This window comes from Odontesthes bonariensis, chromosome 18 (assembly GCF_027942865.1).
Source record: "Odontesthes bonariensis isolate fOdoBon6 chromosome 18, fOdoBon6.hap1, whole genome shotgun sequence".
Lineage (NCBI taxonomy): Eukaryota > Metazoa > Chordata > Actinopteri > Atheriniformes > Atherinopsidae > Odontesthes > Odontesthes bonariensis.
Window position 1 is genome coordinate 26787167 of NC_134523.1, and position 26969 is coordinate 26814135.

Consider the following 26969-nt stretch of genomic DNA (forward strand, 5'->3'; position numbering starts at 1 on the left):
CTCCTGAGTATGCTGGCTCTTGTGTTCTTCTCTCAGACTGATTACAGGAAGATCGGGCTTTCTTCTGGGCACAACTTTGCCTGAGTCCATTCCTAAATACGGATTAATCTTCCTTTGAGATCGTCGAATAATTTCAATTTTGCCTCAACAAATGTCCCCTGTTGCTTTTTAGTCAATAGCAGTTTTAAAAACGATAAATGTGAGTATTTCTTAGTTGTTAACAACAAAAAAACTGTCACAAAAACTTAACTTATCCTGAACCCGAGCTGTTTCTGTTCACAAACTTCAGATAAAACTTCATCCATCATCTCCCTGCTTTGCTCCGTTTGCGCTGACGGTGTCCTGCTGTTGCTATGGCTACAGTGCAACACCTACGGAGAGCGGCGAAGTAAAAAAAAAAAAAGGTCCAAGGCGAAAAACGCCCATTTCCTCTGTAACACAGGAAGTCGCGCTCTTGTAACAGCGGCGCATTGATTTCTCCCCACAACAATAAAAGGGAATCGAATTAAAAGGCTCGTTAAACCGTTTAAGAAGCACACGGACGCTAAAGAGCTCCGGTTGTACAGAGAGAGGAACGGCTGGCGGCCATGCTGTCGGACGCAGGTCAGTGTTAGCGCTACATGCTACATGCTAAAGTGACAGGCTGACAATTGTTTGGCTGATTTAAAGAGCTGGATAATGTGTACGTGTCGCCACCTGTGCTCTGTTTACAAACCGATTCACCCCGTGTTTAGCTCGCTTTCGTTAGCATTTTTTTTTTTTTATATCTGCGTATATTATCCATGTTGCATGTCATTAAAAGCCTTTATCAGTGACTACAAAGGCCTGTTTTGAACTGAGCTGCATTGTTCTGCCTTCTGTAACACACACCGCTTGTTATTGTCACTATAGACTATCCCGGGAACGCCTCTGGTGCACGGAGGGCCAAGAAGAGGAGCTCCGGGGAGTCACCGGGGGACAGCCAGGCGCTGCGCTCCTCTGGGAGGCAGATTAACGTCCGGGTGAAGCGCACCAACAACCCGCCACCTGGACAGGTGAGCTGCAGAATCAGATTATATCAGCGTCTTCAAACAAATCATAAACCTGGGTTTTTATTGTCATAGCAAATATGTTTAGTCCTGAGTGAAAACGCACTCCTTCAAGTGAGGAACAGGTTTCAGAAACAGTGGCCCCTGGGCACATGGTCCCCACTGCCTCTGGTCAAATGGACTTTTTGTTGAGGATGTTTTTTGGCAGATATAAGATTGTATTTCTGCATCAACACGGCGATTTAGAAAACAAATCATTGTAAAAACCCAGACAGATGTATTTACTGTAGATTTTTCAGGTTGCTGATGCAGTTAATTGATCCTGATTCAGCTTTATAAGTGGCCTGATGGCACATTTTTGGTAATATTACAGAGTAAAAGAAAAGCCACAGACACGGAGGAGGAAGACGAGCAGTCTGAGAAGAAGTACAGAAAATGTGAGAAGGCCGGATGCTCTGCCATGTACCCCGTTTGTTTCGCGAGCGCATCAGAAAGGTAGTGTAACAGAAATCGGTTCAACACTGAGTCACCTGTGATCATCATTAACAGCAGCGCCTCTATCTTCTCAGGTGCGCTAAAAACGGATACACATCTCGCTGGTATCATCTGTCGTGTGGCGAGCATTTTTGCAACGAGTGTTTTGACCACTACTACCGAAGGTAAAAGAACTGTGTTGGATTGTTGCACTGATTAACTCAAACGCAGCACATTCATGTTTTATGATGTCAGTGATTTGATTTATAATAATTCTGTTGGTTTGTCTCCAGTCACAAAGATGGCTACGAAACCTTCGCTTCGTGGAAGAAGGTTTGGACTTCTAACGGAAAAAGTGAGCCCAGTCTTAAAGCCTTCATGGCAGACCAGCAGCTGCCGTTCTGGGTGCGTGCAGGAAGCTTTCCTCATCCAAGCTGAGAGTTTTAATCAAGTTTTGAATTAAATGTCCTCGCTGATTTGTTCCCTTCAGGTTCAGTGCACCAAACCAGACTGCAGGAAGTGGCGTCAACTGACGAAGGAGATCCAACTCACCGCCTCCATGGCAGCAACGTACCGCTGTGGAATGAAGTTCAACAACATCAAGGTGAACAAAAAGCAAAAATCGGCCATTTACTGAGTCATTTTCTTTATTTTTTTTATGATTTAAATCGTGTTTGTTTACCCGCAGACTGAGGGACCCGACCATTGCTCCCAACCAGAGGACTTGGTAAGCTGGTTATATGTGTGGCAATATTCAGCCAACAGAATCACCAATTTTCACCGTGCTGGTTTAGAGTTGCTGGTTGTGCATTAACTGATTAAGGCCGTCTCTTTTGGGCCAAGTTGTTTCCATAGATCTGATTTGCTGTCTCATTCCCACAGAGAGTGGCTGAGGTGACTGACAGCTGGTGGCATTCGATGCTGATTTTGCCGCCGCTGTTAAAAGAAAGTCCCGCAAGCCCGTTCCTCGCTTCCTACTACCCCGACTGTGTGGGAATGAGTCCATCGGGCTCCCCCAGCAACGTGTCCCTGAATGAGCTGAGGGCAGATCACTGCAGAGCCGTGCAGCAGCAGAGTAAGAACACGATGAGTTACGGGCTGAGCCGTGGAGCTCGGTCTCCGGTCCCCATTACGTGGGGTATTAAAGGGATAGTTCGCCTCTTTTGACATGAACCTGTATGACATCCCATATTAGCAATATCATTTATGAACATTTTCTTACCCCCTGCTGCGTCCTGTGAACCGAGTTCCGGCCTCGTTTTGGCGTTGAAGAAGGTAGTAAAAGACTAGTAAAAATAAAGCGTTGTGCTTCTCAAAACAATATGCGTTCAAAAGAGTAATACATTTGCATCACAAAATCGTTCTCCAGGAAAAAGTCAGACCTCACAATCTCTTGGCCCTATTTTCTCTCCCTTCATATCACTGCCTGCTGTGCAGACCAAGCAGCACCGTAACAGGCGCGGCTGTCGGTAGGCGTCAGCAGGCAGTGATACGAAGGGAGAGAAAATAGGGCCAAGCGATCGTGAGGTCTGACTTTTTCCTGGAGAACGATTTTGTGATGCAAATGTATTACTCTTTTGAACGCATATTGTTTTGAGAAACATAACGCTTTATTTTTGTGGCCCCAGCCAACTAGCCGGACTACCTTCGTCAACACCAAAACTCGGCTGGAACTCGGCTCACAGGACACAGCAGGGGGTAAGAAAATGTTCATAAATGATATTGCTGATATGGGATGTCATACAGCTTCATGTCAAAAGAGGTGAACTATCCCTTTAATTAACATATTCATTGACATGTTAACTATCCCTTTAACTGTGATTGTGTCCCTCAGTTTCAGGCCTGTGTCCGTACTTCCAGCCCTTCTACCAGCCTAACGAGTGTGGCAAGGCTCTGTGTGTGCGGCCGGACATGATGGAGCTGGATGAGCTTTACGAGTTTCCAGAATTTTCCCGTGACCCCACCATGTATCTGGCTCTGCGTAACCTCATCCTGGCCTCCTGGCACAAAAACTGCAAAGTACGCTTCCACAGCAGTGACTGACGAGTCGCAGCCAAGCGCGCTGCTCTCCTTTTTAATATCACGTGTTCTCCAGAACGCAGAAAACTACCAAAACTAAGCTTTCTTTTTCTTCCTTTCTCTAAAGGAGGTGCTGACTGCTCAGAAATGTGCTCAGCACATCGTCGTTCGGGGGTTGGTGCGCGTGCGCTGCGTGCAGGAGTTGGACCAGGTGCTCCACTTCATGACCAGGAAGGGCCTCATCAACACCGGCGTGCTGGCAGTGAAACGGCCTCTGCTTCCTGAAAGATTCTGCTCCGTGAGTGTCTGCAGACACAGCAGCATCTTCCCCTTCACGTAGATCTTTATTCATCTTTCATTTCATCCACGGGCCTCACATCTTATCATTTTCTGCAGAAGAAGGTCATCGTCATCGGAGCCGGGGCCTCGGGACTGGCGGCTGCGCGGCAGCTGCAAAACTTCGGCACTCAGGTAATTTCAATCCCTGCTTCAGATCAGCTTTTACCCGTTTTCTCGTCACTGTGCTGTTTTCACACTCCTCCCTTCTTTTGGCTTACAGGTGGTGGTGCTTGAGGCGAGGGAGAGAATTGGCGGTCGGGTGTGGGACGATTCGTCTCTGGGTGTCACCGTGGGTCGAGGTGCTCAGATCGTCAACGGCTGCGTTAACAACCCCATCGCCCTGATGTGCGAACAGGTAACGACTCGTGAGAGTAACCGCAATTTTCTTTCATTTCGCCTCATGTGGGACACGCATTCATGGCGCTCTGCTGCAGATGGGCATCAAGATGCACAAGCTGGGGGAGCGGTGTGACCTCTTTGAGGAGGGCGGACAGGCCACTGACCCGGCCATCGACAAGCGCATGGACTTCCACTTCAACGCCATCCTGGATGTGGTGTCAGAATGGAGGAAGGACAAGACGCAGAACCAGGACACACCACTGGGAGGTGCTCGGCTGTTGCCACTAAATTATTCTCTTCTTTAAACCAGTGCTACTCTCTATTTTACATTTTACTTCTGTTAGATTAATCTGAGGTTTCATACCTGAGTGTTATTGGTCTCAGTTGGCAGCTTTAAATTGTCTTTGTTTTCTTTTTTTTGATTGTCCTTTGCGCCTCAGTTCTTTGGGGCCCCACAGGGCTCACTTTTTAGACCCTTTGATTTTCTTAACACTTTTGAGGCACCTGATCAAATATTTTGATCTGCTTTGCACAGTTTTGACGTCTCTATATTCTCTTCTTATTAAATCGGTTTAGTTTTTCCTCTGAATCGGGTCCCTTGTACAGTCCTCCAAACTCTTGGCTCAGTTGCAAGTCAAACAAGAGCCAGTACTCCGTTTCATGTGTAAAGTTTAGGGCTGGGAAACGATTAAAATTTTTAATCGAATGATTTCCCTAATTAATCGCATTTGTATGCAAAATCCAAAAATGAATTCAAAAGTAGTGTATAGCTTTTAGCATTTAGTTTTATTTTAAATGTGCTGCCATATGAATGAAAGTGCCATAACAATTGTTGTGCAAACACACTTTTAACATCAGCATCTTTCTGTAGTTTTTATGTAGAAGCCTCGCTCCACTGTCTGTTTCCTTGAATGACTTGCTGCTATCAGTTGTGTGTTTTGCCTTTAAGTGATATTTTAGACTGGAACTACTACGCTGAGAAGACAATTCAACTTGGCAGTGTTTACAGATGACTTTGGTTCTGTCGACTCCGCCGTCTGGAAGAACTTTAAAATGAAAATGGCCGAGTAAAAGTTCCGTACCCTTCTCCATGTTTGGTGGATCCGCCGATTACTTTCTTTTCCGGTTCCACAGCAACAGACTTTTACAGAATAAAAGCCTGTGAGCAACAGACTTTTACAATAATAAAATAAATACTAGAAAGAGCTGTTCCTGCGAAACAGCTGTGAGAATGCATGAGCTGAATTACCTTAATAAAGAAAATCTTAAAAAGCTAAAAGATTTGAACATTTTAAAATTTGAATGGTGTCCCTAGCTGAAAGTATGCTAAAGTAGTTAAGATTTGAAGGATTTGAAGATAAAATTAAGCTAGAAACAGTTGAAATGGCTGAAAGTATGCTTAAATAATTATAAAAAAAAAAAAAAAATTATAAAGTATGATTTGACATGACGGGGATTGAACTCGGGCCACCTGCACGAAAGGCTAGAAGTATTACCATTAAGCCATTTCGTTGTGTTACATCCGAAGTGCATTTGACCTACTTACAGACTACACAGACAGACACAGAGCTAGCTGCTGCAGCCGCGGGACAAATCTGAGGCGCAGACTGTCTTCTAACACGTCTTGTGAGAAAAGTTGAACAGCTAGAAAAATAATTTGAACACCATTAGAAGCAGAAGGCTTAGAGGAACTTAGCAAAGTAGTTTTACATCTGTGGAGTCAACTATATTTAAATCGAAGCAGTTTGAACACACACAACATATATGGAGAGATGAGACGGCCGCCCGCCGATCAAGGGAGAGAAATGATGCCGAACACTGACTTCAAATACGTTTTGTGAGAAAAGTTGAGCAGCTAGAAAAATAATTTCAACATCGTTAGAAGCAGAAGGCTTAGAAGAAGTTAGCAAAGTAGTTTTACATCTGTGGAGTGAACTATATTTAAATGGAAGCAGTTTGAAACACTTGAAGCTGATTCAAAAATGACAGATTTCGTCAGAATTTGAGAAGTTGTTCAAGCTTAAAGGCTCATAGTTCAAAATCTGTCCATGTGAGCTCTTTAGGAGTTACATTGGCTGAAAGAGGACAAGTTTTCCTACATTTTAAGGTATAATTTGTTTCTCTCAGTTAAACTGTATGAAAGTTATAGTAATTTGTTTGAAAAGTTGAAACTTATCAGCACTGCTGAATGTCTCACTCTAAAATCCAAGAAGGAACTTCATTTTCATAATTTTTAAACTGTCATATTTCAAAATTGGCTGAATATTTTTAAAAGATGAAACAATTGGTAACAGCTGAATGTCTTATGAACATTTTAAAATTTGAATGGTGTCTCTAGGTTAAAGTATGCTGAAGCAGTTACGATTTGAAAAGATTTGAAGATTTTGAAGGATTTGAAAGAATTTGAAGATAAGGATTTGGAGAACTTAATTTTCATATTTTTGAAACTGTCATATTTCAAAATTGGCTGAATATTTTTAAAAGATGAAACAATTGGTAATAGCTGAATGTCTTATGAACATTTTAAAATTTGAATGGTGTCTCTAGCTGAAAGTATGCTGAAGCAGTTACAATTTGAAAGGATTTGAAAGGATTTGAAGAATTTGAAAGGATTTGAAGATTTACCATTACTTTTAATGGGGAAAAAAGTTGAACAAAAAGCTTAATATCTTAAAAAGTTGAAAAGTTAGAAATACCAGAAATAATAGCAGTCATGTGCTGAATGAGCTGAACATTTTGATACCAAATTTGTTGAAATAGCTCAAAGTATGCTGAAGTAGTTGAAGGACGAAAAACGGCGGAAGAATACGGAATAATAATAAAGAGAAACAGGAATGTAATAGTGAGAATGCTTAATGCATTCTCACAATTAAAACAGGGGTAATAACGAGTTAACTCGCCCAGCCCTAGTAAAGTTGGCCCAAAACTCATCTTTCAGGCCTTGAACAACCTGACTGAAGTGAACTTGTGTAATCATTCCACCCTTCAGGTGAAACTTAAGGGACTTTGTTATCTTGGGCTTCAGATTGTGGAAGAATCTCCTCTTTTCAAGGTGCTTTTGACCCATCAGGTTCATCGTTGTGCTTTGTGTTTCTTCTTTAAAATTGTCCTTTTGCCTTTATTCTCACGTGAACTACCTCAGCTTTGATGTAAATGTTTATAGCAAAGCTATTGCATAAAAACAGAACATCTTGATGGAAATACAAAACATTTGTCATGTGATTTCAATGTGTTTTGTCCCCACAGAAAAGGTTCAGGAGGTAAAGAAAAACTTTCTCCAGGAGTCTGGGATCCAGTTCAGTGAGCTGGAAGAGAAAGTTCTCCAGTTTCATCTCAGTAATCTGGAGTATGCCTGTGGAAGCACGTTAGACCAGGTCTGAAAAGCTCTAATCCTCTTTTCTCCTCATTCTGTTGATTAAGATCTGCTAGAATGTGCTTTATTGGTCCAATAAGGGCACGAAAAGTAGGATTGAAAGCTGTTCTCTGAGAAGAAATACTCAGGTTTATTGTTAAAGAAAAACGGATTGACCAGGTAAACATTCTCTGTTCTCAGACCTTGTTTTTGTGTGTTTCTTCACTTCTCTGAAGGTATCAGCAAGATCCTGGGACCACAATGAGTTTTTCGCCCAGTTCTCAGGAGACCACACTTTACTCACGAAGGGCTACTCCGTTTTACTCCACAAACTGGCCGAAGGCCTCGACATCTGCACAAAGTGTCCGGTTTGTCAGCCACGTATTTAAATTCAGGGTTTACTGTCGTAAATGAGTTTTACAGCAGATAAATCTCATCGTCTCGCCTTTTTTATTCCAGGTTCAGACTGTTGACTACTCAGGTGACATCGTAAAAGTTACCTCATCTAATGGGTCCCAGTGGACAGCACAGAAGGTAGAAGTGGACTCATCGCTGTGATACTTCGTGATTGGTGCCAAACGCATTGGGCCTCCTGCAAGAACATTTTCGTATTTTTATTCTAAATTTCTCTTTTTTTTTTTTTTTTTTCGTACGAACACGCCACGCCAGATTCAACAAACGACCTGCGTAAATGATGAATGCCACCTGTGTGTATTTAAGTACATGTGGATAGTAGTTTTGCATATCCTTCACCTGTTTCGTCCCAGCGCCTTACGCACTTATTTATTTTCTAAATTGTCTTCCCATTTATCTCGGTACCTAACTTATCGCACTTACTCTAGCACTAGTTATGTTCTTAGCTGTTTTGTTTTGGAAGGAAATGCACTTATGATTTCTTGTGACCTGAAGTTGTTTTGCCTACCAATGTGGAACACACTTATTGTAAGTCGCTTTGGATAAAAGCATTTGCAGAAAGACCGTAATGTAATGCATACTCCACGCCCAAAATAATACCAATTAAGGCTGTGCTTCCTCTCTCCTGTGCCAGGAAGTGTTGAGTCATGAGAATGGCATCAATGGCGCATAAAGAACAACTTTAAAGGCTCTGAGACTGAAGTTCTGCTTTCAGAGATCCGAAAAGGAAAATCTGTCATTTTTAGCAGTGTCAGCAGTGGAATTACGGGACCTGCTAAAGCCAAGAAATGGAGAGCAATTAGGAGTGCTGTTAATTCCATGTAACCTGTAGTTCGTAATGTTGCCGAAATAAAGAAGAAATGGTCTCGCCATGGGCAGGCGCTCGATGACTGCAACTAAAGCCGTGCAATCAGTTGTTGCCTCATCATGATGGCACTTTGATGGGGCGGTCCATGAGGGGGTCTTCTGGCACCACACCTTCTGGTCTGCCTGGGCTGGTTCAGGTGGAGACCCTCGTTCATGGCAATATTGTGCAAATCTGGCATGCCTTCTCTGGGCTATAGAGCAGTTTGCCCCCCGCGGTATCGAGACGCACCCACCTGGCCTTCAGCTCAGAGCGCTCAACAACGATGCGTATGTGTGCAGTCTATTGCTCCGATTATGTTTGGCAGTCCAGCCACGGCATGAAAGTCCCTCTTAATTTGTACTTGTTGGACAGCGGTGTATGGGAATTTGATGTACCATGGGTGATAAACTGATGTGCGCTTTGATGACCAAGGGGAGCGCACGACTCACAGAGGACTGGGGCACCCCCGATCTGTCTCCAATCTCCCTCTGAAAGGTTCCAGTGGCCAAAAATCCAAAGGTGGTGAGGACCTGGGCGTGTGGTGGTATTGGGTTTTATCGGCGTGTTTCTCTCTGGAGTTGTGGCTCCAGCAAGCTGCATATTTGCAGCAGCACAGTCCTTGGCAATCTAAATCGCGATGTCAGCCATTCGTCTGTCTCTGCAAGGATATCTACACGGTCTCGGAACACACGCTCTCTTCCAAGAGCCTGACACGCTAAGGCAATTAAATATACAATCCATTTGTCATGCAAACTTGATTGGAATAACAGCGGACTATTTATCGAAACTCCTACGACAGGTCTGGATCACTCGTAAATTCTGTTCGTACCTGAAAGAAAACGTAAAATACGAAAAGATTGGGGAATGCGTAAATTCTCTCAAATCACTCGTAAGCATGACTTAGGAACAAATCTGTGCGTACGAACGGTTGTTGCATGAGGCCCATTGAGGTTTTCGTAAACTTCTCATTTCTAAAAGTGTTGAACATCCTCTTCTTTCAGGTTCTCGTTACTGTTCCGCTGACTTTACTTCAGAAGAATCTTGTGCATTTCAACCCCCCGCTTCCTGAAAGGAAAATGAAGGCGATCCACAGTCTGGGAGCTGGCATCATAGAAAAGGTATTTCACAGGCCTGTTAGGTCATTTTTAACCGGAAACTGATAAAACATCTGCATTTATTCAGGAACAAAACTAGCAAAAGGAGTTAGAAAGATGATTATTGGGAGATTTTTGCTAAAATTTGGTAAAAACTTCCTGCAGATTGCTCTTCAGTTCCCGTATCGATTCTGGGAAAACAAGATCCAAGGAGCCGACTACTTCGGTCACATCCCACCAGCTCCTGAAAACAGAGGCATGTTCAGTGTCTTTTATGACCTCAATCCACAGGTTTGTTGTTCCTCATTTTCTCCCACATGTCCAGATGCATTACTGATGCGTTTCAAATCATTTATTCAAACAGATGAGATATATATATATAAATAAAACGCTGAACAGAATCGCAAAGTTTAGTATCAGTCACGCAGCGGACTCACTTTATGCTAAAAATAACTTTATAGAGGCGATGCGCACATTTTCATACCCACACAGATGTAAACTAACTGTTTTGCAATGATAATATAAATGATAATAGCTCATTTTTATTTAAAATGTTGGTTTTTTAAACGGACGTGTTTAACACATTAAGTCCTTTAACTGTAATGTTTTTTAATTTTCCTCTCTCCTGTGGAGTCCCTCAAGGATCTATTCTTGGCCCTATCCTCTTCTCATTGTACGTGCTACCACTTGGGTCAATTATAGCCATTCTTTCCACCGTTATGCAGACGATTTACAAATTATTTTTTTTTTTACAAATCTTTTTATTAGATTTTTCGTTCATATACAGCAGTACTTGACACATTATGTATCTAGGTAGACATATTAAAAGGTAATAAGAGGATTGTCATACCACGTATGCTGAAAAAACAACAACCAGGTTAACTTAAGCCAGAACGGCTTTAGTGACTGAACTTTAGTAACCCATTATCCCTTCCCACCCACTGTTAGTTAAGGAAACGAAAGTAAAACACGGAGAAAGGAAAAACAAGAAAAAAAGAAGGGGGGGCAGGCATCTAGTCACTTTCTGGTTAAATAGTACTTCTGTCCAGATATTCAATAAAGGGCTGCTAGGTTTCGTTGAAAACATTATCAGAACCCGCAAGTGAGAATATAACCTTCTCAAGTTTGTGAGTTAGGACCTCCCTAAGCCAGCTGTTGTGTGATGGGGGGAGAATATGTTTCCACTTAAACAAAATCAGGCGTCTGGCCAATAGGGTTGTAAAGGCCAATACCCGGCGCTTTGTCACTGGGAGATTAGGTGTTGTAAGTGGAGGGGAACCAAACAGGGCCGTGTAAGGCTCAGGAGTAAAATCCATCTTAAGCACCATTGCAAGTGTATTAAAAATTTGGCGCCGGAAGCCAGAAAGGTTTGGACAGGATCAAAACATGTGTGTGTAATTGGCAGGTGATTGTTTACACCTATTACAACTGTCACTGGTGCCTGGGTAGATTCTGGCCAGCCGAGCGTTTGTGTAGTGCACTCTGAAAAGAACCTTGCATTGTAACAAGCCGTGCCTGGCACACATGGAGGACGAGTGAACCAGCTTGAGAATTTGGTCCCACCGGCTGTCTGATATAGGTACCCCTATCTCTTCCTCCCAAGTCCGCCTCAGGCGAGTCGCTTGGTCAGGGTTAAGGGAATCAATGGAGTTGTAGATCACAGAGATGGAGCGTCTTTGGGCGGGGTCGAGGGTGAGCAAGGAGTCAATCAGAGACCCAGGTGGGTGGTTGGGGAAGTGAGGGTAGGTGGTTTGGACAAAGTGCCTGACTTGGAGAAAACGAAAAAAGTGAGTGAGGTAATTCGAGCCTAGCTGCAAGCTCTGTAAAACCAGTAAAAGTGTTGTTTTTTTTTGTTTTTTTTTGTAAAGGTCCCTGACGTGTAGTAGGCCTTTGTTTCGTCAGATATTGAAAGTAGGGTCTGACAGGGAGGGCGGAAATAAATGGTTTTTAACAATCGGGGCTAAAGTTGAAGGTTTGTTCAAGCCGTAATGCTTACGGAATTGCATCCAAATTTTTCAGGGAGTTGGTAACAACAGGGTTCTGTGAGATATTATGAATCTTGAGAGGGAGTCGCGCGGTAAGGAGGGATTGTAAAGAAAACCTTGAGGACCGCAGTTCTATCTGAGCCCATGAGGGACCTGTGTCAGCTCCTCTGTCAAGCCAATAAAGAAGTTTGTTAATGTTGCATGCCCAGTAAAATTGGATGAGGTTAGCTAGTGCGAGACCACCCAGCTTTTTGGGGAGTTGTAAAGCAGCTTTCTTAATACGGGGTGGCTTATTCGACCACAGAAACGACGACATTGTCTGATCTAGCTGCTGAAAAAAGGATCTTCTCATAAAAATTGGAATATGCTGGAACAAATAGAGGAATTTAGGGAGAATCACCATCTTTACCAGGTTAACTCTGCCAGTTAGGGAAAGAGGGAGAGAGGACCAGCGAGTCATATCAAGCTTACACTTATCAATAAGAGGGCGAAAATTTTTGTTGAAAAGGTCTTTGAAAGAAGCAGTGACAAATACGCCTAGATATCGAAACCCCTCTGAGACAACCTTAAATGGGAAAGAGGACGCTGGCATCTCCCCAGACAGGCGGTTAATAGGGAGAAGTTTGCTTTTACTAAAATTTAATTTATAGCCAGAGTATCTGCCGAATTGGGTTAGAATGTCTGTAATAACAGGGATGGACGAGGCCGGGTTTGACACATATAATAGCAAATCGTCCGCATACAGGGACAGCTTGTGGGTGATATCATTCCTGGTGATACCCTCGATCCTCTCCCCGAAGCCAGATGGCCAGTGGTTCGACAGCTAAGGCAAATAGAAGGGGGGAGAGGGGGCAACCCTGTCTGGTGCCCCTATGAAGGGCAAAGGAGGGCGACCTCACACCATTAGTAAGGATATAGGCAGTTGGGGAGTCGTAAAGCAGTCTAATCCATGCAATAAAGTCAGAGTTGAAACCAAATTTTGATAGGACGTAGTACAGATACTCCCACTCGACCCTGTCATATGCTTTCTCAGCGTCTAAAGAAATTACCACCTCGGGTATGACAGGGTTGGGGGAACTAATAATATTGAGAAGTCGTCTGGTGTTAAATGACGAATTCCTTCCAGCCATGAACCCAGTCTGGTCAGTGGAAATCAGGGCAGGCAGGGCTTGCTGCAAACGAGTGGCTAGGACCTTGGCGAGAATCTTTTGGTCCACATTTAAAAGTGAGATGGGCCTATAGTGGCTACATTCAAGGGGGTCCTTGTCTTTTTTTAATAAAAGAGAAATGTTAGCTTCAGATAGGGTTAGAGGCAATCTGCCACTAGTAAAGGACTCATTGTAGACATTGACCAAATGTGGGGCTATTAGGTTCGAATTTGCTTTGTAAAATTCTCAGGGGCGCAAACGGCGCGCCTTTTGGTGGATGCCGCCTTTTTCACAGCTGTCTGGGGGACTTGTGTGAATCGTGCAGATCCGATGAGTTTTTTTTTTTAGGGGGTGGGGGGGGGTGGTGTTGTTGTAATGTCTGATTATAATTTCATCAAAGTTCAGCCCCGAATCTCTCTGGACTGACATGGAGACCAATAAAAGAAGCGGGAGAGTATTTATTTTATGTTTGCATCGGTAAAGTTTAATGTTCCTGTTGCATTTGAATGCACCGCACAGTTCGTATGACCCCACGTGGGGAGTGCCTCAACACCCAGGTGAACTACAGGTGCACGATTTTTACGTTATTTTCTGACCTTAAAGCTATGGTAGGTAATCCTAGAGAGCTAGCAAGAGAGCTAGCAAGATTCGAAAGTGTCCCCTCCTCTAAGCTCCACCCCCCCCTCCCCATTCCGTCAGTGCGTCATCCAAAGCCGGTAGAACCGCATGCGCACACGGAGCAGGGAGCCGACAGAGGGGGGCGTAGGCAGAAAGCAGAGGCATCTGATTGGTTTTTGTAGGCGCTCCAATCCGAGATCAGCGGGACGCTGATCTCGGATTGGTCAGCTTTTTCTCAGTCCTGCAGCTGCCACAGAGGTCTGATTATTTTCGTCCCTTTTTCTAAATACATCTTGTATAGATTTCTCTCAGGACAGACGGACCATTTCACCCAGTATTACAAAATGTGTTTCTGAACAGGATTACCAACCATGCCTTTAACCAGAGAAGTAAAGCGCAGCTACTTGTGAAAAGGACAGAAAAAGGAGAAAAATCCCGAGTTACACTGAAAGAAAGTCAGAGCACATACCGATTGGAAGTCCGGAGACAAGTACGTCGGTAAGACGAGTCAGTTATCAAAATAAAGGCTTGTTAACGCTTACCATCGTCCATGCTAATGCTAGCTCTGTGTCTAACAGGCTAACACTCACCTGTCACCTGTAGAGCCGCTGCAAGCTCCGATATCGGCGTAATTTGAAATACAGAGAGCAACGGTGAGAAACTTGTCTTTTTAGCTGCTCTGAGGCTATTTTTCTGTTGTTTCTCGCTGTGCTAAAGAAAGTTGTGGTGATATAAAAGTCTATGAGAGTGAACTGAGGTTGTTAATGGTGTGATATTTTGGAACTTGTGTGTTTTGAGTCATATTCAAAATGTCAGACTTTTTCAAAAAAATGGAAAAAAAGGGGACATGCCAAATGTTTCCAGCGTTGTCTCAGTATTCTTTACTTTTAAGAATTTCCAAGGAACTGGGACAGTGTATTTTCATATAAAGAACATTTTTGTGTGAATAGGGTGAGCCCTGGATGGCAGAGGTGGTGGCAAAATGTAATTATATGATAATTCCTGCGGGGACGTGGGCTTCGATAATCTCACTCCTTTTTGACCATACCTCTGTTTGCACCCCTGATTCTACTACAAACCCGTCTGGGCCAGGGGACTTGCCATTTTGTAGCTGTCCAACTGCCTCCTGCACTTCTACCAATGAGATAGGAGTGCCTAGTTTGTCAGCCAAATTACTGTTGACTTTGGGATATATGAGCAACTCTAGGGGGTTGTTGTAGGTCTTCCAGATTTCGGGCGAGTACTCTGAAGTATACAGATCAGAATAAAACTTTAAAAGCGCGTCATTTACTAATTTGGGGTCTGCGACCACTGCTCCCGAAGGCAATTTTATCCTGGGGATCAGTCTCGAGAGAGCAGCAGTTCTAGCCTGATGAGCAAGAAGTTTGCCCGCCTTATCTCCCATTTCAAAATAGCATTGCCTTGTTTTTAACAATTTAGTTTCAACCTTGGACGTTGACAAAAGGTCAAAGTCAGCTTGAAATTTAAGACGTTGGTCATAAAGAGAGGGAGTGGGGGAGGCGGTATATTGTGTGTCAATTTTCAATAGTTGATCCGAGAGCCAGACCAACCTTTCTGTGTCTGCCTTTTTCTGCCGGGAGGCAAACGAGATCGCTTGTCCTCTCAGATATGCTTTACATGCCTCCCATAGAGTGCTTCTCGTGATGTCTGGGGTGTCATTTGTCTGAAAGAAGTTGGCTATTTCCACCTGGAAGAATTTTTGAAAACGTGAATTATTAAGTAAAAAGTGGGAAAGTTTCCATTGTATATGTGGAGGGCTGCGGTTAGGGAAAGTTATGACAACTGATGTAGGAGCGTGGTCTGAGATCACTATACTGTGATATTCACTTGAATTGACCCAATGCAATAGCCTATTATCGGCAAGAAAAAAGTCAATTCTTGAGTATGAACGTGGGAGAAAAACGAAAAGGCTTTGGTGGATGGATGAAGAGATCTCCAAGGATCATTTAGGCCAAGCTGGTTTATAAAAGACTTCAATGTAGTAGCAGAGTTGGACAGAGTGAAGGGTCTAGAGGAGGACCTATCTAGAGGGTCCTGAATAAGGTTGAAATTTTCACCTATAATTGGGAAATGACTGTCTATGTCAGGAAGGGAAGAGAAAAGATGGGTGATAAATTTGTCATCATCCCATACAGGGGCATAGGCACTCACTAAAATAACTGGGATGTCAAACAGCCTGCCTGATACAGCCACAAAACGGCCATTAGGGTCCTCAATGAATTTTGTTGGTTGAAATGTTATATTTTTGCTAATAATAATTGCCGCCCCTCTCGCTCGCACGGAAAGCTTGGAGTGGAATACATGACTCATCCAAGGTCTCTTAATACGTGAAACCTCAGAGGTCTTGAGGTGAGTTTCCTGAAGGAAATAAATATCCCCTCCGAGTTGTCTCAAGTGTGAAATCACTTTGTCCCTCTTAATTGTTCCATTGACTCCCCTAACATTCCACGATACAAACCTGCAACCCTGGTTTTGAGGTGTAGTTGTGTTATACATTAATCACCCTTTGTTAAGTGAAGATGTACAGTGACGATGCCTTTTTTGGCAACACCAAAAAAAACTAAAACCTATTAACATTTAAAACCCCTATATAGCTTCCAGTTTTTTTTTTTTTTTTTTTTTTTTTTTTTTTTTTATTAATATACTCACAAATCCCCATAACTTCACCACTCCCGCAGGACAAAAAGTAATCCTTAAGCACTAACAGTCAGGCAATAACCAAGATAGGTTTAAGTGCCTCCCACATTGCAAGGTATAGAACCAAACTGCTCACATGTGAGCATAAACAAATGCAACAGACATTATTGAAAATTCTCCCAGAGTATTTTTAGAAAAGGAGATAATGCAAGCCTTCCCGCTATGCCATCCCTTTAGAGCAGTAGGGGGCGATATGCTCCAGGAACAGAAATCAAAGGCATAAATAGAGGCTGCATCTTCATGTTCCATTAAAAAAAAATAAAATTAAAACATTCATCAGAACTCCAGACATCTTTGTATTAAACGTTTAACCAATATTACCCCTAATAAATAAAAGATAAAACGTAACACCGAGGGTTAACCAATGTAAACCGGGGCAGACTCTGTATATAGCATCAGTTCAACAAGCCCAGACTGAGTTTTATAAACACTAAAAGAGTTCCAGTGTTAAAAAAGCATCGTACGATGCTGGTAGGAGTTCACAGTCATTGTGTGATAAATGTTATTGTGTCAAGACACTCTTACCGGGTGGGCAAGTCATCCCGAAGCCCGTAACGGTGTTAGTGTTAGCCGCTAGTGAATTAGCCCGAACGCTGACTGCAAAGTCGAAGCAGAGAAGCAACATCATGGGGCGGGTGCAGACCTCACGAAGGCAGTGGCTTCTTCAACTGAGGAGAAACGTTTCTTATTGCCATCTCTCTTGGTGATTTGAAGCTTTGCAGGATAAAGGAGAGCTGGTCGGAGTCCTAGGTTGTACAGCTTAGCCATGACATTGCGGTACACCATGCGTTGCTCCAAGACGTCGGGACAGTAATCCTCGTAGATGCGGACCGGTGAGTCACGGTACTTCAGGTCATTCCTCCGTTTGCGGGCCTCGCCGACTATCAGCTCTTTGGTCTGGTGTCGGTGAAAACAGTCTATCACAGACCTGGGTCTGTCTCCCTGTCGCGGCTTAGCAGCTAGGGAGCGGTGGGCCCGGTCTAGCTCTGGTGGGGTTTGTAGCACTTGGTCCCCGAATATCTCCATCAGGACTTCAGAGAAAAGGGTCGTGGATCGTGGACCCTCTATGGATTCTGGCAGGCCTACAATCCTGACGTTGTTACGCCGGTTTCGTCCCTCTAGCTCGATGTTTTTGGTTTTGAGCTTAGCACAAGCCTCTGTTAAGGTGGAGCATGATGCTTCGAGGGCCTGGATACGTCCATCAGTTAAATTGGCGTTGGTCTCCAAACTCGCGATTCGTTCACCAAAGTCATTCACTGTGGCCTGTACTGTGTCTAGTTTAGCTTCAAGAGAGGCAAACGCTGACCTGAGCTCAGCAGACAGCGCTGTCGATATGGACTGGCAGTGCTCCTCCAGCAAGCTAGTTAGGGCAGGCATGGTGATCTGGCCAGCCACGACGGACGGGTTGTCTCTTTTGGTGTCTTTTTCCTTATTCTGCTTGTTTTTGGAGGCCATGAATCATGTAGGAGATATTACTCACTACTACTTGAGAGTCGTATCGGATTTGGGCTGTAAAAAGTTAGGTTTTTTTCAGGTCAGTGCGGGAGAGCGGTATGCATGCGTCTATTCCATTCCTCTCTCCACCGGAAGTCCTCACGATTTACAAATTTATCTACCATTGAAGCCAAACAGTAACTGTGCAGAATGTTCTTTCTTTTAATTGTATTGCTGATATTAAGCAGTGGTTGGCCCAAAATTTTCTTCATTTAAATGACAAAACTGAATTCATTGTGTTTGGGGACACTGTGACGGCTGGCTTTGGCACCTTATCTTCAAAGCTTAGTTCAACCGTCAGAAATCTGGGAGTGACCTTTGACCTTTGGATCTGAGGTTGGACAAACAAATTAACAATGTCGTCAGGACTAGTTTTTCCCAGTTGCGTCTAATGGCCAAAGTCAAAATGTTTTTAAGTCGTCATGACCTTGAGAAAGCCATCCATGCCCTAATAAGTTCAAGGTCAGACTATTGCAATGCGCTTTATGTCAGCGTCTCCCAGTCTTCTCTCAGTCGCCTTCAGCTGGTGCAGAACGCTGGTGCCCGTCTTTTAACCAACACCAACAGACGTGTGCACATCACTCCTGTTCTTAACTCCTTCCATTGGCTTCCTGTCCTTTATAGAACTGATTTTAAACTTTTTATGTTGGTTTTTAAAGCTCTTAACAGCCTCGCCCCATCGTATTTATCTGAGCTTTTAACAGTCCTGGTAGAGCTCTGAGGTCAACAGATCAGTTTCTGCTGGAAGTGCCCAGGTCAGAATGCAAACCCTGGGGTGACCGAGCCTTTTCCCAAAGCTGCCCCCAGGCTCTGGAATAAGCCCCCCGTCCAGCTGCGTCTTATTTCTGAGCTGGGCCTCTTCAGATCTAGGCTAAAAACCTAATTATTCAATTAATTTTTATTTATATAGCGCCAAATACAACAAATGTCATCTCAAGGCACTTAGATAGTAAGTCCAATTTAAGCCAATTGGAATTCAATTAATTAATAATAATCATAATTTAGGATTGCTTTAATACCCAGTAGTATGATGACACTTTTATCTTATTCGATTTTGTTGTATTTTATTGCTTTCACTGTTCTTTTATTGTTTTTACTTATTCTTCTCTTTATTTATTACCTGCTGTAAAGCACTTTGGTACACCGTAAGGATTGTCTGTAAAGGGCTGTATAAATAAATAAAGTACATTTACCTTTAGTCGTTGGTGGAGATTGAAATCGCTCAATCGATGCTTTAGTTTCTGACCCACGCATTCGCTACGTTGCTCCTGTTTTCTGATTAAATGGGTGTTTTCTGCAGCCAATGAAAACACTGCAAACTGTGATGTGTGCATGAAGGCAATTTGTTGTTGTGGCAACACCACAAACATGTGAAAAACCATTAAAATAGAAGCAGCCAACACTCCCTACCTTAAGCAAGCTTGCTAAGAAACACCTGGGACTCATTGCAAGTATGGAGCCTGTATTTAATAATTTATTTTATTACATTTTCGCTAACAGACGGGTTGAATGTTTCCTGCTGAGCTCACTTCATGCACTCAATCATTAAAAACAAACCAGCTGTTGGTAAACAGTCTGAGCAGCTAACATCGGTCAGTTATGACACGGTAACTTTAAGTGTTATGTCTCCATGAATAAGAGCAAACTTCAGCGGTGAGATGACAGAGAGATCAGGCAGAAAAAGACGTTATTTAGCTGTCCTTGTGTGTGTTATAGGGGAAGCAGGCCGTGCTGATGTCCGTCATCTCCGGTGATGCGGTTCCTGCCGTCTGTGACCTGGAGGACAAGGAGGTGGTGGAAGAGTGCATGAAAGTTCTCCGGGAGCTTTTCAGAGAGCAGGTAATGACATTAGCGCTGATGAGTGAACAGGAAACGCTCACATTTCCACAGAGCCCCGCCTGTCTGTTTATATCCCATAACAGGAGAATCTCTACAGTTTAATAAGTCCGACAACTCTCATCCTGGACGTCACCTCTTTGAGCCGATACAAAACTTTGTTTGCTCTGATTATCGACACACACTCGCTCAGTTTAACACTGCACCTGGTACCGAGGTGTAGAACAACCCGAACTCCATAAGACATTAAACACTGTAAAAATGTAATTGATCGTTTCTTTCCTCAGTTTCTGTATATCTGGCCTGTGTAGTTGGTTAGACTTTGTATATGTAAGCGTTCACCATCTGTCAAACATCTGTTCTTCTCACGGTTTTTCTTTGGTCCTGACAGGAAGTCCCAGAGCCTTCGAGCTACTTTGTGACCCATTGGAGCAAAGACTCGTGGTCTCAGATGTCCTACAGCTTTGTGAAGACGGGGGGCAGCGGAGAGGCCTACGACATCCTGGCTGAAGACGTGCAGGGAAAAGTGTTCTTTGCTGGAGAGGTAACGTTACTTTTCTGTTTTTTATTTATTTAATTGGGGACCGAGCAGTGAAACTGCAAGGACCCTATTGTATCTGTAAGGTTTATTATTATTATTATTCTTCCGAATTATTCTTTGCAAAAGGTGCTCGAAAACTCTTAAAATTTTGCGAGCACCACCTGCCAGTTGACGACATGAAAGAATCTAAACTTTATATTTTTGGGAGTCGCTCATTGACTCTGTAGCGCCCCCTATAATGCATAAAAATGGTCCCTGCATTGGGGTTAGTTTCATGGGGAACGACAAAATTCGTTACACTCATTCACCATGCCCAGACAAACAAAAAAGTCTCTTGCCTCTATGCTCCCACGTCCACAGAAAGGCGGCCATTTTGGATGGAAAGTGTGTTTTCGTGCCATTTTTGACCGATTCCACTTTTAGCGCCGCCTGCTGGTGGTTGGAAACATCTTTTTTTTTTTTTTTTTTTTTTTTTTTTTCCAAACCTCGCATTTGTGAGGGGAACTCCGGGGCATTTGAAGCGCAATCCCATTGCTAGAGGTTGTCAAATACTGACAGTAGGACACAGACAGGTGCAAATCGGCGCTCCCTGTGCGGAGATTGCGCTGTTTGCGCAGCCTGTCATGCTAGCCAAATACGTGGTGGCCAACGGGCAATAATAAACCTTCCACGTAAAACAACAACTTGCACACTGCAGAAACGTCACACCACTTTATAACCCATCCGACAATAAAGTCACAAGCCTTACCATCAAAACCATATGCATGGTTCTCACATTACTGGCATGGGGACATTACAAAACAACTTTATAAACAGCATGTCACTTACCTCTTGTCGGAATGCTCGCGCATGTGAAAGCCCAAAAGAATCAATGGACGATACTCCCACATACAAAACAATTAATCTTCTCTAGAAAAACTGTGTTCAAGTATTTAAAACATTACAACAATACATGCCCAGTAATAATGTTGTAATGTTTTAAATACTTGAACGCATTTTTTCTAGTGAAAATAATTGCTTTGTATTTGGGAGTATCGTCCATTGACTCTTTTGGGCTTTCACATGCGCGAGCATACCGACAACTGGTAAGTGACATGCTGCTTATAAAGTTGTTTTGTAACGTCCCCATGCCAGTAATGTAAGAACCATGCATATGGTTTTGATGGTAAGGCTTATGACTTTATTGTCGGATGGTTTATAAAGTGGTGTGACGTTTCTGCAGTGTGCAAGTTGTTGTTTTACGTGGAAGGTTTAGCACTTGCCCCTAGCCACCACGTAGTTGGCTAGCATGACAGGCTGCGCAAACAGCGCAATCGCCGCACAGGGAGCGCAGATTTGCACCAGTCTGTCCTACTGTCAGTATGTGACAACCTCTAGCAATGGGATTGCGCTTCAAATGCCCCGGAGTTCCCCTTAAGACGTGGGGGGGAAAATTCATGGAGAAACTTTTCCAAACTGAACGGTGTGGGCGTGGCCAGGCGGTGAAAATCGTGTGATGGCGTTTGTGATTTGAAAGCCTTATCATCATCGCAAAGTCATGAAACTTGGCACACACGTCCACCCTGACGACCTCGTACGAATGTAAAGGTTTCGTGTGTGGGCGGAGCAAATTCGCTCATTGGCGCCCCCTACAATACTTAAAAATGGTCCCCGCATTGGGCTTACCGTATTTTCTGCACTATAGAGCGCACTGGGTTATAAGGCGCACTGTCAATGAATGGTCTATTTTCGATCTTTTTTCATATATAAAGTGCACCGGCCTATAAGGCGCATAAAGCTGTTACCTGGCAGTTCAGTGATGATTCGAAAACGAAACTTATAAAAAAATCGGCTCGGCGCATGCGCAAAACCACAAAGTAGCAATTCTCGACAAGTAGCACAAATCGACTGAACACCGGCCTTCGTGAAAGCTCAGACCACAGTTGAGACTGATACCTTAGCCCAGGCATCCACGATCCATTGGCAGATAGTAGCGAAAGTCGCCCGGCGCTGTCTCCCTCCCTTGATTAATGTGTGACCGCCTTCTGTCATCCACTGCTCCCACGCAGCTCGCAGTTTAACTTTGAACGCCCTGTTGACACTGATATTCATGTCCCGTGCTAACGCTGTTGCCTTCAGTCGAATAGAGACGCTTCTACCCGCTGCTCTCTGTTCAATAACCCACTGTTCAATTTTGTTATTATTATGGTGAATCACAATATAAATTACTCCGCTACGCTCATGACTACTGTAGCCGCAATGCTGCGGTGCGGCTTTGTAGTTTACCAAAGTCTTACTAAAACATTTTGACAGAGCGCCGTGTACCACACAAAATCGCTTCGGGGTCCGTAAGTTAACAAGAATAAATCCATATATAAAGCGCTCCGGGTTATAAGGCGCACTTTTGTTTTTTGAGAAAATTATAGGCTTTTAAGTGCGCCTTATGGTGCGGAAAATACGGTAGTTTCGTGTGGGACGACGAAATTCGGTACACTCATTCATCATGCCCAGACGCACATGCTGCCATGGTCCCATGTCCACAGAAAGGCGGCCATTTTGAATGGAAAGTGCCACGCCTTGCATATGATCGAACTAGTTCATTATTTTATTTCAGCAACACCCCAAAAAACCTCTTCTTTGTTTAAAGTTTAGCTGGAACTGGAGCAGCTTATTTTTGTAAGCTAACACTGATGCAGACCGACAGACTTTATTAACGACTGAAATGCGCAGTCCGAACTGAACCAACGGTTGGGTCAGAATATATGTGATTTATTTACTTGTTGTGGTCAGTTGCTAAATTGGTGAAATCTTAAATCTTATTCCCTTTTTTACAGGAACCGTTTGAGCATAAGTTTATTTTTAAAAACTAGTAAAAGTTTTTACTCCACCGGCTCCGTAGTTTAAGTGCATGTCGTACGGAGCGGGTTCAGTATTTCCAGGATCTCTTTAGCTGATCCGGTCCAACTGACAGTGAAGATCCAGCTGAGCAGCACTGCGACGTTAGTGATCAGCTCGGTAAATTAGCCCAGATGATCAATCACGAGGATATCAGACTGAAAAGCAGCAGTTGCTGCAGACAAAGCAGGAAGGAAAGATGACAGAAAAGCATTGTGATTAATAATCTGATCAATATCACGGCCACGTCATTAAAGCTGCCGTCGGCAGGTTTTCAAAATTCAGAGTCTAAAGTCGGAAAATTCTAGCTGATACAACTTTCAGGTCCCTTCCCCTCTGTGGACGAGGTTGTGCACGTGAGTTCACACCAGTGTGCGCGCACACAAGCTGGGGGCAGACTCACGCTCAGCATGGAAGACGTGGTTGGTGACTGTTCTGCTCAGATAATAGATAAATAATAAACCTAACGTGATTGGTTAAAAACAGCCGGCAGCGCTCGATTTTTGCGAGCACGATTACAGGCTTCAGAGGGAGCTACAGAATTCGGGATTTTTCCTAAACAGCCTATTTAATATTCTCCTTTCAGAATCCCATGACAGTTCAAGCTAATATGACAAAAAAAAAGTTGCAGACGGCAGCTTTAAAGCAGCAGTCGATCGATTTCTATTAAACGAATGTAAAGTATGTAGGAAGGTTTCAGGTGTTCTAAATGCTCTTTGCACCAAGTAGAGAACAAAAGTTATTATTCAGGCTCTAAAATGCTGAACAGAAGGGTTTTTAGAAGGAATACGACCGTAGATGCACTGATACTCGTATAATTTGTGAGGAAAAAGTCAAGAAAATCTTCTATATTTCAGTGATTTTGATGAATAAAGTCAGCAGGATCGAGCTTCAGAGGAATCAGCCCAACGGAGACGATAAGTCCTGTAAAAAAAAGGACACGTCTGAGTGAAAGTTAAACGCTGTATTAGGACTCGAGTCGGAGTTAAACAGAGACTCTCACTGTTAACACACGACTTCTATTTTACTTCTTTATTCTCTAAGAGGGGGGGGGGGGGTTACGTGTGTTGATCTCTCATCTGGAAACTGAACCAGCTCCGGGACACGTCGGGTTTTCAGATGAGAGATCGTGGAGATGCAACCTGGTAAAAAGTGAACCAGCTTTGTGATGCTGAAACTCCTGAAAACCTGAACCTGAAGCTGCTAATTCTGCCCCTGAGGTGTGTTGCTGTGGCTCAGACTTCCTCAATGCGTTACACATTCTGTTTAAAGGAATAGTTCACCTCTTTTGACATGAAGCTGTATGACATCCCATATTAGCAACATCATTTATGAACATTTTCTTACCCCCTGCTGCGTCCTGTGAGCAGAGTTCCAGCCTCGTTTTGGCGTTGACGAAGGTAGTCCGGCTAGTTGGCTGGGGTTTAAAAAATAAAGCGTTTTGCTTCTCAAAACAATATGCGTTCAAAAGAGTAATACATTTGCACCACAAAATCGTTCTCCAGGAAAAAGTCAGACCTCACAATCTCTTGGCCCTATTTTCTCTCCCTTCGTATCACTGCCTGCTGTGTAGACCGAAGCGCAGACCGAGCAGTCCCCTGCTTCCGAGTAGCAAACACCGTAACAGGCGCGGCTGTCGGCAGGCGGCAGCAGGCAGTGATCCGAAGGGAGAGAAAATGGTGCGTTGTGGCCACTTATGTTTGTAAATCATAAGTTCTATCAATTTAGTTTTCTTTGGGCAGTTAGAATATACCTTAGTTAGTTTGGAATCAAAATCTGTAATTCATTTTTATATTTGAAGTTGTTTAGATTATTTTGGTAACTTTTAGACCCTCCCATAAATCAGAGAGATTAAGAACACGTGTTGGAGGAGCTTTTTGTTGGTCAGATGTCCGCTGTGAAGACGGGAGGTTTTGGTAAAATAATTTTTTGAGCTCGTAAAATCAGATTAGGTTAACTTTTGTTTTTCATCTAAATTGTAAGAGATTTTTAGTTGTTGTTTTGTTCATATTTTTTGTTGGAAATAAACTACATATATTTTTTTAAACAATCAAGTCGAAAGTGCAAGAATCAAACCACCTGTTGCCCCCCACGGTCTTTCTTAGAAAATGTAGTTTGGAAACTTAGTAGGCTGCGATATAGGGCCACGCGATTGTGAGGTCTGACTTTTCCTGGAGAACGATTTTGTCAATCAATCAAACTTTATTTATATAGTCCTTTACAATAGCCAACTCGTACTCAAAGTGCTTTACAACAGGATAAAAACAACAATGCATAAAACAAAACATAAAAACACGATTCAGAAATGGTAAAAGAGCTGCAGGGCATTAAAAGCCTTCCACAAGTGCAATAAAATGAATTGAATAAAATTTGTATAAAATTAAGATAATTAAAAAAGAGCGGATAGAATGGATGCATAGTGGCCCTAATCAGAGTTTGAACGCCAGTCTAAAAAGGTGGGTCTTAAGCTTCGATTTAAAAAGGCCGAGATCGGTGATGGTGCGGATGTCAGGGGGCAGTTTGTTCCACAGTCCATTTTGTGATGCAAATGTATTACTCTTTTGAACGCATATTATTTTGAGAAGCAAAACGCTTAATTTTTTAAACCCCAGCCAACTAGCCGGACTACCTAAATGTTTTTAACCTGGATTTAAAAATGTCAACGCCAAAACGAGGCTGGAACTCGGCTCACAGGACGCAGCAGGGGGTAAGAACATGTTCATAAATGATGTTGCTGATATGGGATGTCATACAGCTTCATGTCAAAAGAGGTGAACTATACCTTTAAAAGCTCATTTTAATGTATTTGTTGTTTGTTTTTTGCTCCCAGGCCACCAACAGGCACTTTCCTCAGACTGTGACGGGAGCCTACCTCAGCGGGGTCAGAGAGGCCAGTAAGATGGCTGCTGTGTAAGCTGAAAACCCCAAAGCGCTCACAAACACCAGCACAGACCCACCGGTCGCACGAAGCGCCAGCGCTGCTCATCGACTCGCACTGCGTCACCTGACTCGCTCCATCAGAAGCTGATCAGCAGGACGCCGTTGGTTTGTTTTCAGTAGCAGGGGGTCAAGTAGGGCTCTCCAGCACCTGGTTCTACATATTTAACACCGGAGAAGGTGAAGTGCTTTCTATTTATATCAGAATCCATCAGGTAAAGTGCGGTTTGTTAGTGACGATATGCAAAAAAAACGTGCTGAAATTTATAATTCTCAAATGAAAATTACTTTAAGAATTTGTGTGAAACTTTGATAAAACTCTGAGTCATCTAATCATGAATAAGGTGAAAAGGTTTAATCTCCCAGCATTAGGTTGGAAGAGATCATGTGATGGTGTTTCTAATGTCTTCTTCTTTGAGACAGCCGTAATGATGTTGAGTTCTCCTCTCTGTGGTTAACAGTTGGTGGTGTTGAATGAGTTAGAGGTTAGATTTATAGATGGAGTCCTTCTTCGATAGCACTTGTTTTAGAACGGTTAGGAAAATAAAAGGAATTCTGTGACCGTTTGATCCAAACACACCAGCCTGCTTCCCCCCTTACTTTCTCAGGGATGTTATCAAGCAATTAAAAACGAAAGACCACACAGCGAGAAAAGAACAGAACGCAGAGTTTTAGGGATGGCTGTGGGGGAGGGGATAGGGGGAGAAGACCTCCGTCTTTCTGGGAGTCTGGGATTAAAACGACGCCGTCACTGAGATGTCGTGTGGATTCATATCCGTGTCCGCTTCAGTGTGTCTAGGTGGTCACATCCTGTTTGTCTGATGTTTCATGGCTTGTGTATTTATCTTGTTACGTGTCTAATTAAACTGAGCTACCAAGTGCCGACGTGATCGGTTTCAGTTGTGGTGAAAT

At 43.3% G+C, this 26969-nt stretch overlaps 2 protein-coding genes across 2 annotated transcripts in view; one reads left to right on the forward strand and one right to left on the reverse strand.

Moving 5' to 3' along the window:
- cfap69 (cilia and flagella associated protein 69) overlaps positions 1-557 on the reverse strand; it is a 49134-nt gene extending 48577 nt beyond the window's left edge. Inside the window, exon 1 of the mRNA XM_075449090.1 lies at positions 1-557. Coding sequence (XP_075305205.1) covers positions 1-90 — 90 coding nt within the window. The 5' untranslated portion in view covers positions 91-557.
- kdm1b (lysine demethylase 1B) lies at positions 410-26956 on the forward strand. Its single transcript, XM_075449091.1, has 21 exons — positions 410-603; positions 892-1034; positions 1402-1523; positions 1598-1687; positions 1796-1907; positions 1993-2106; positions 2191-2229; positions 2385-2577; positions 3337-3521; positions 3649-3819; positions 3918-3992; positions 4081-4215; positions 4295-4466; positions 7446-7573; positions 7788-7919; positions 8011-8085; positions 9814-9930; positions 10072-10197; positions 19586-19708; positions 20097-20249; positions 25951-26956. Exons 1-21 carry the CDS (start codon positions 588-590, stop codon positions 26032-26034), a joined length of 2505 nt encoding a protein of 834 aa, XP_075305206.1. The 5' UTR covers positions 410-587; the 3' UTR covers positions 26035-26956.
- The last annotated feature ends 13 nt before the right edge of the window (positions 26957-26969 follow it).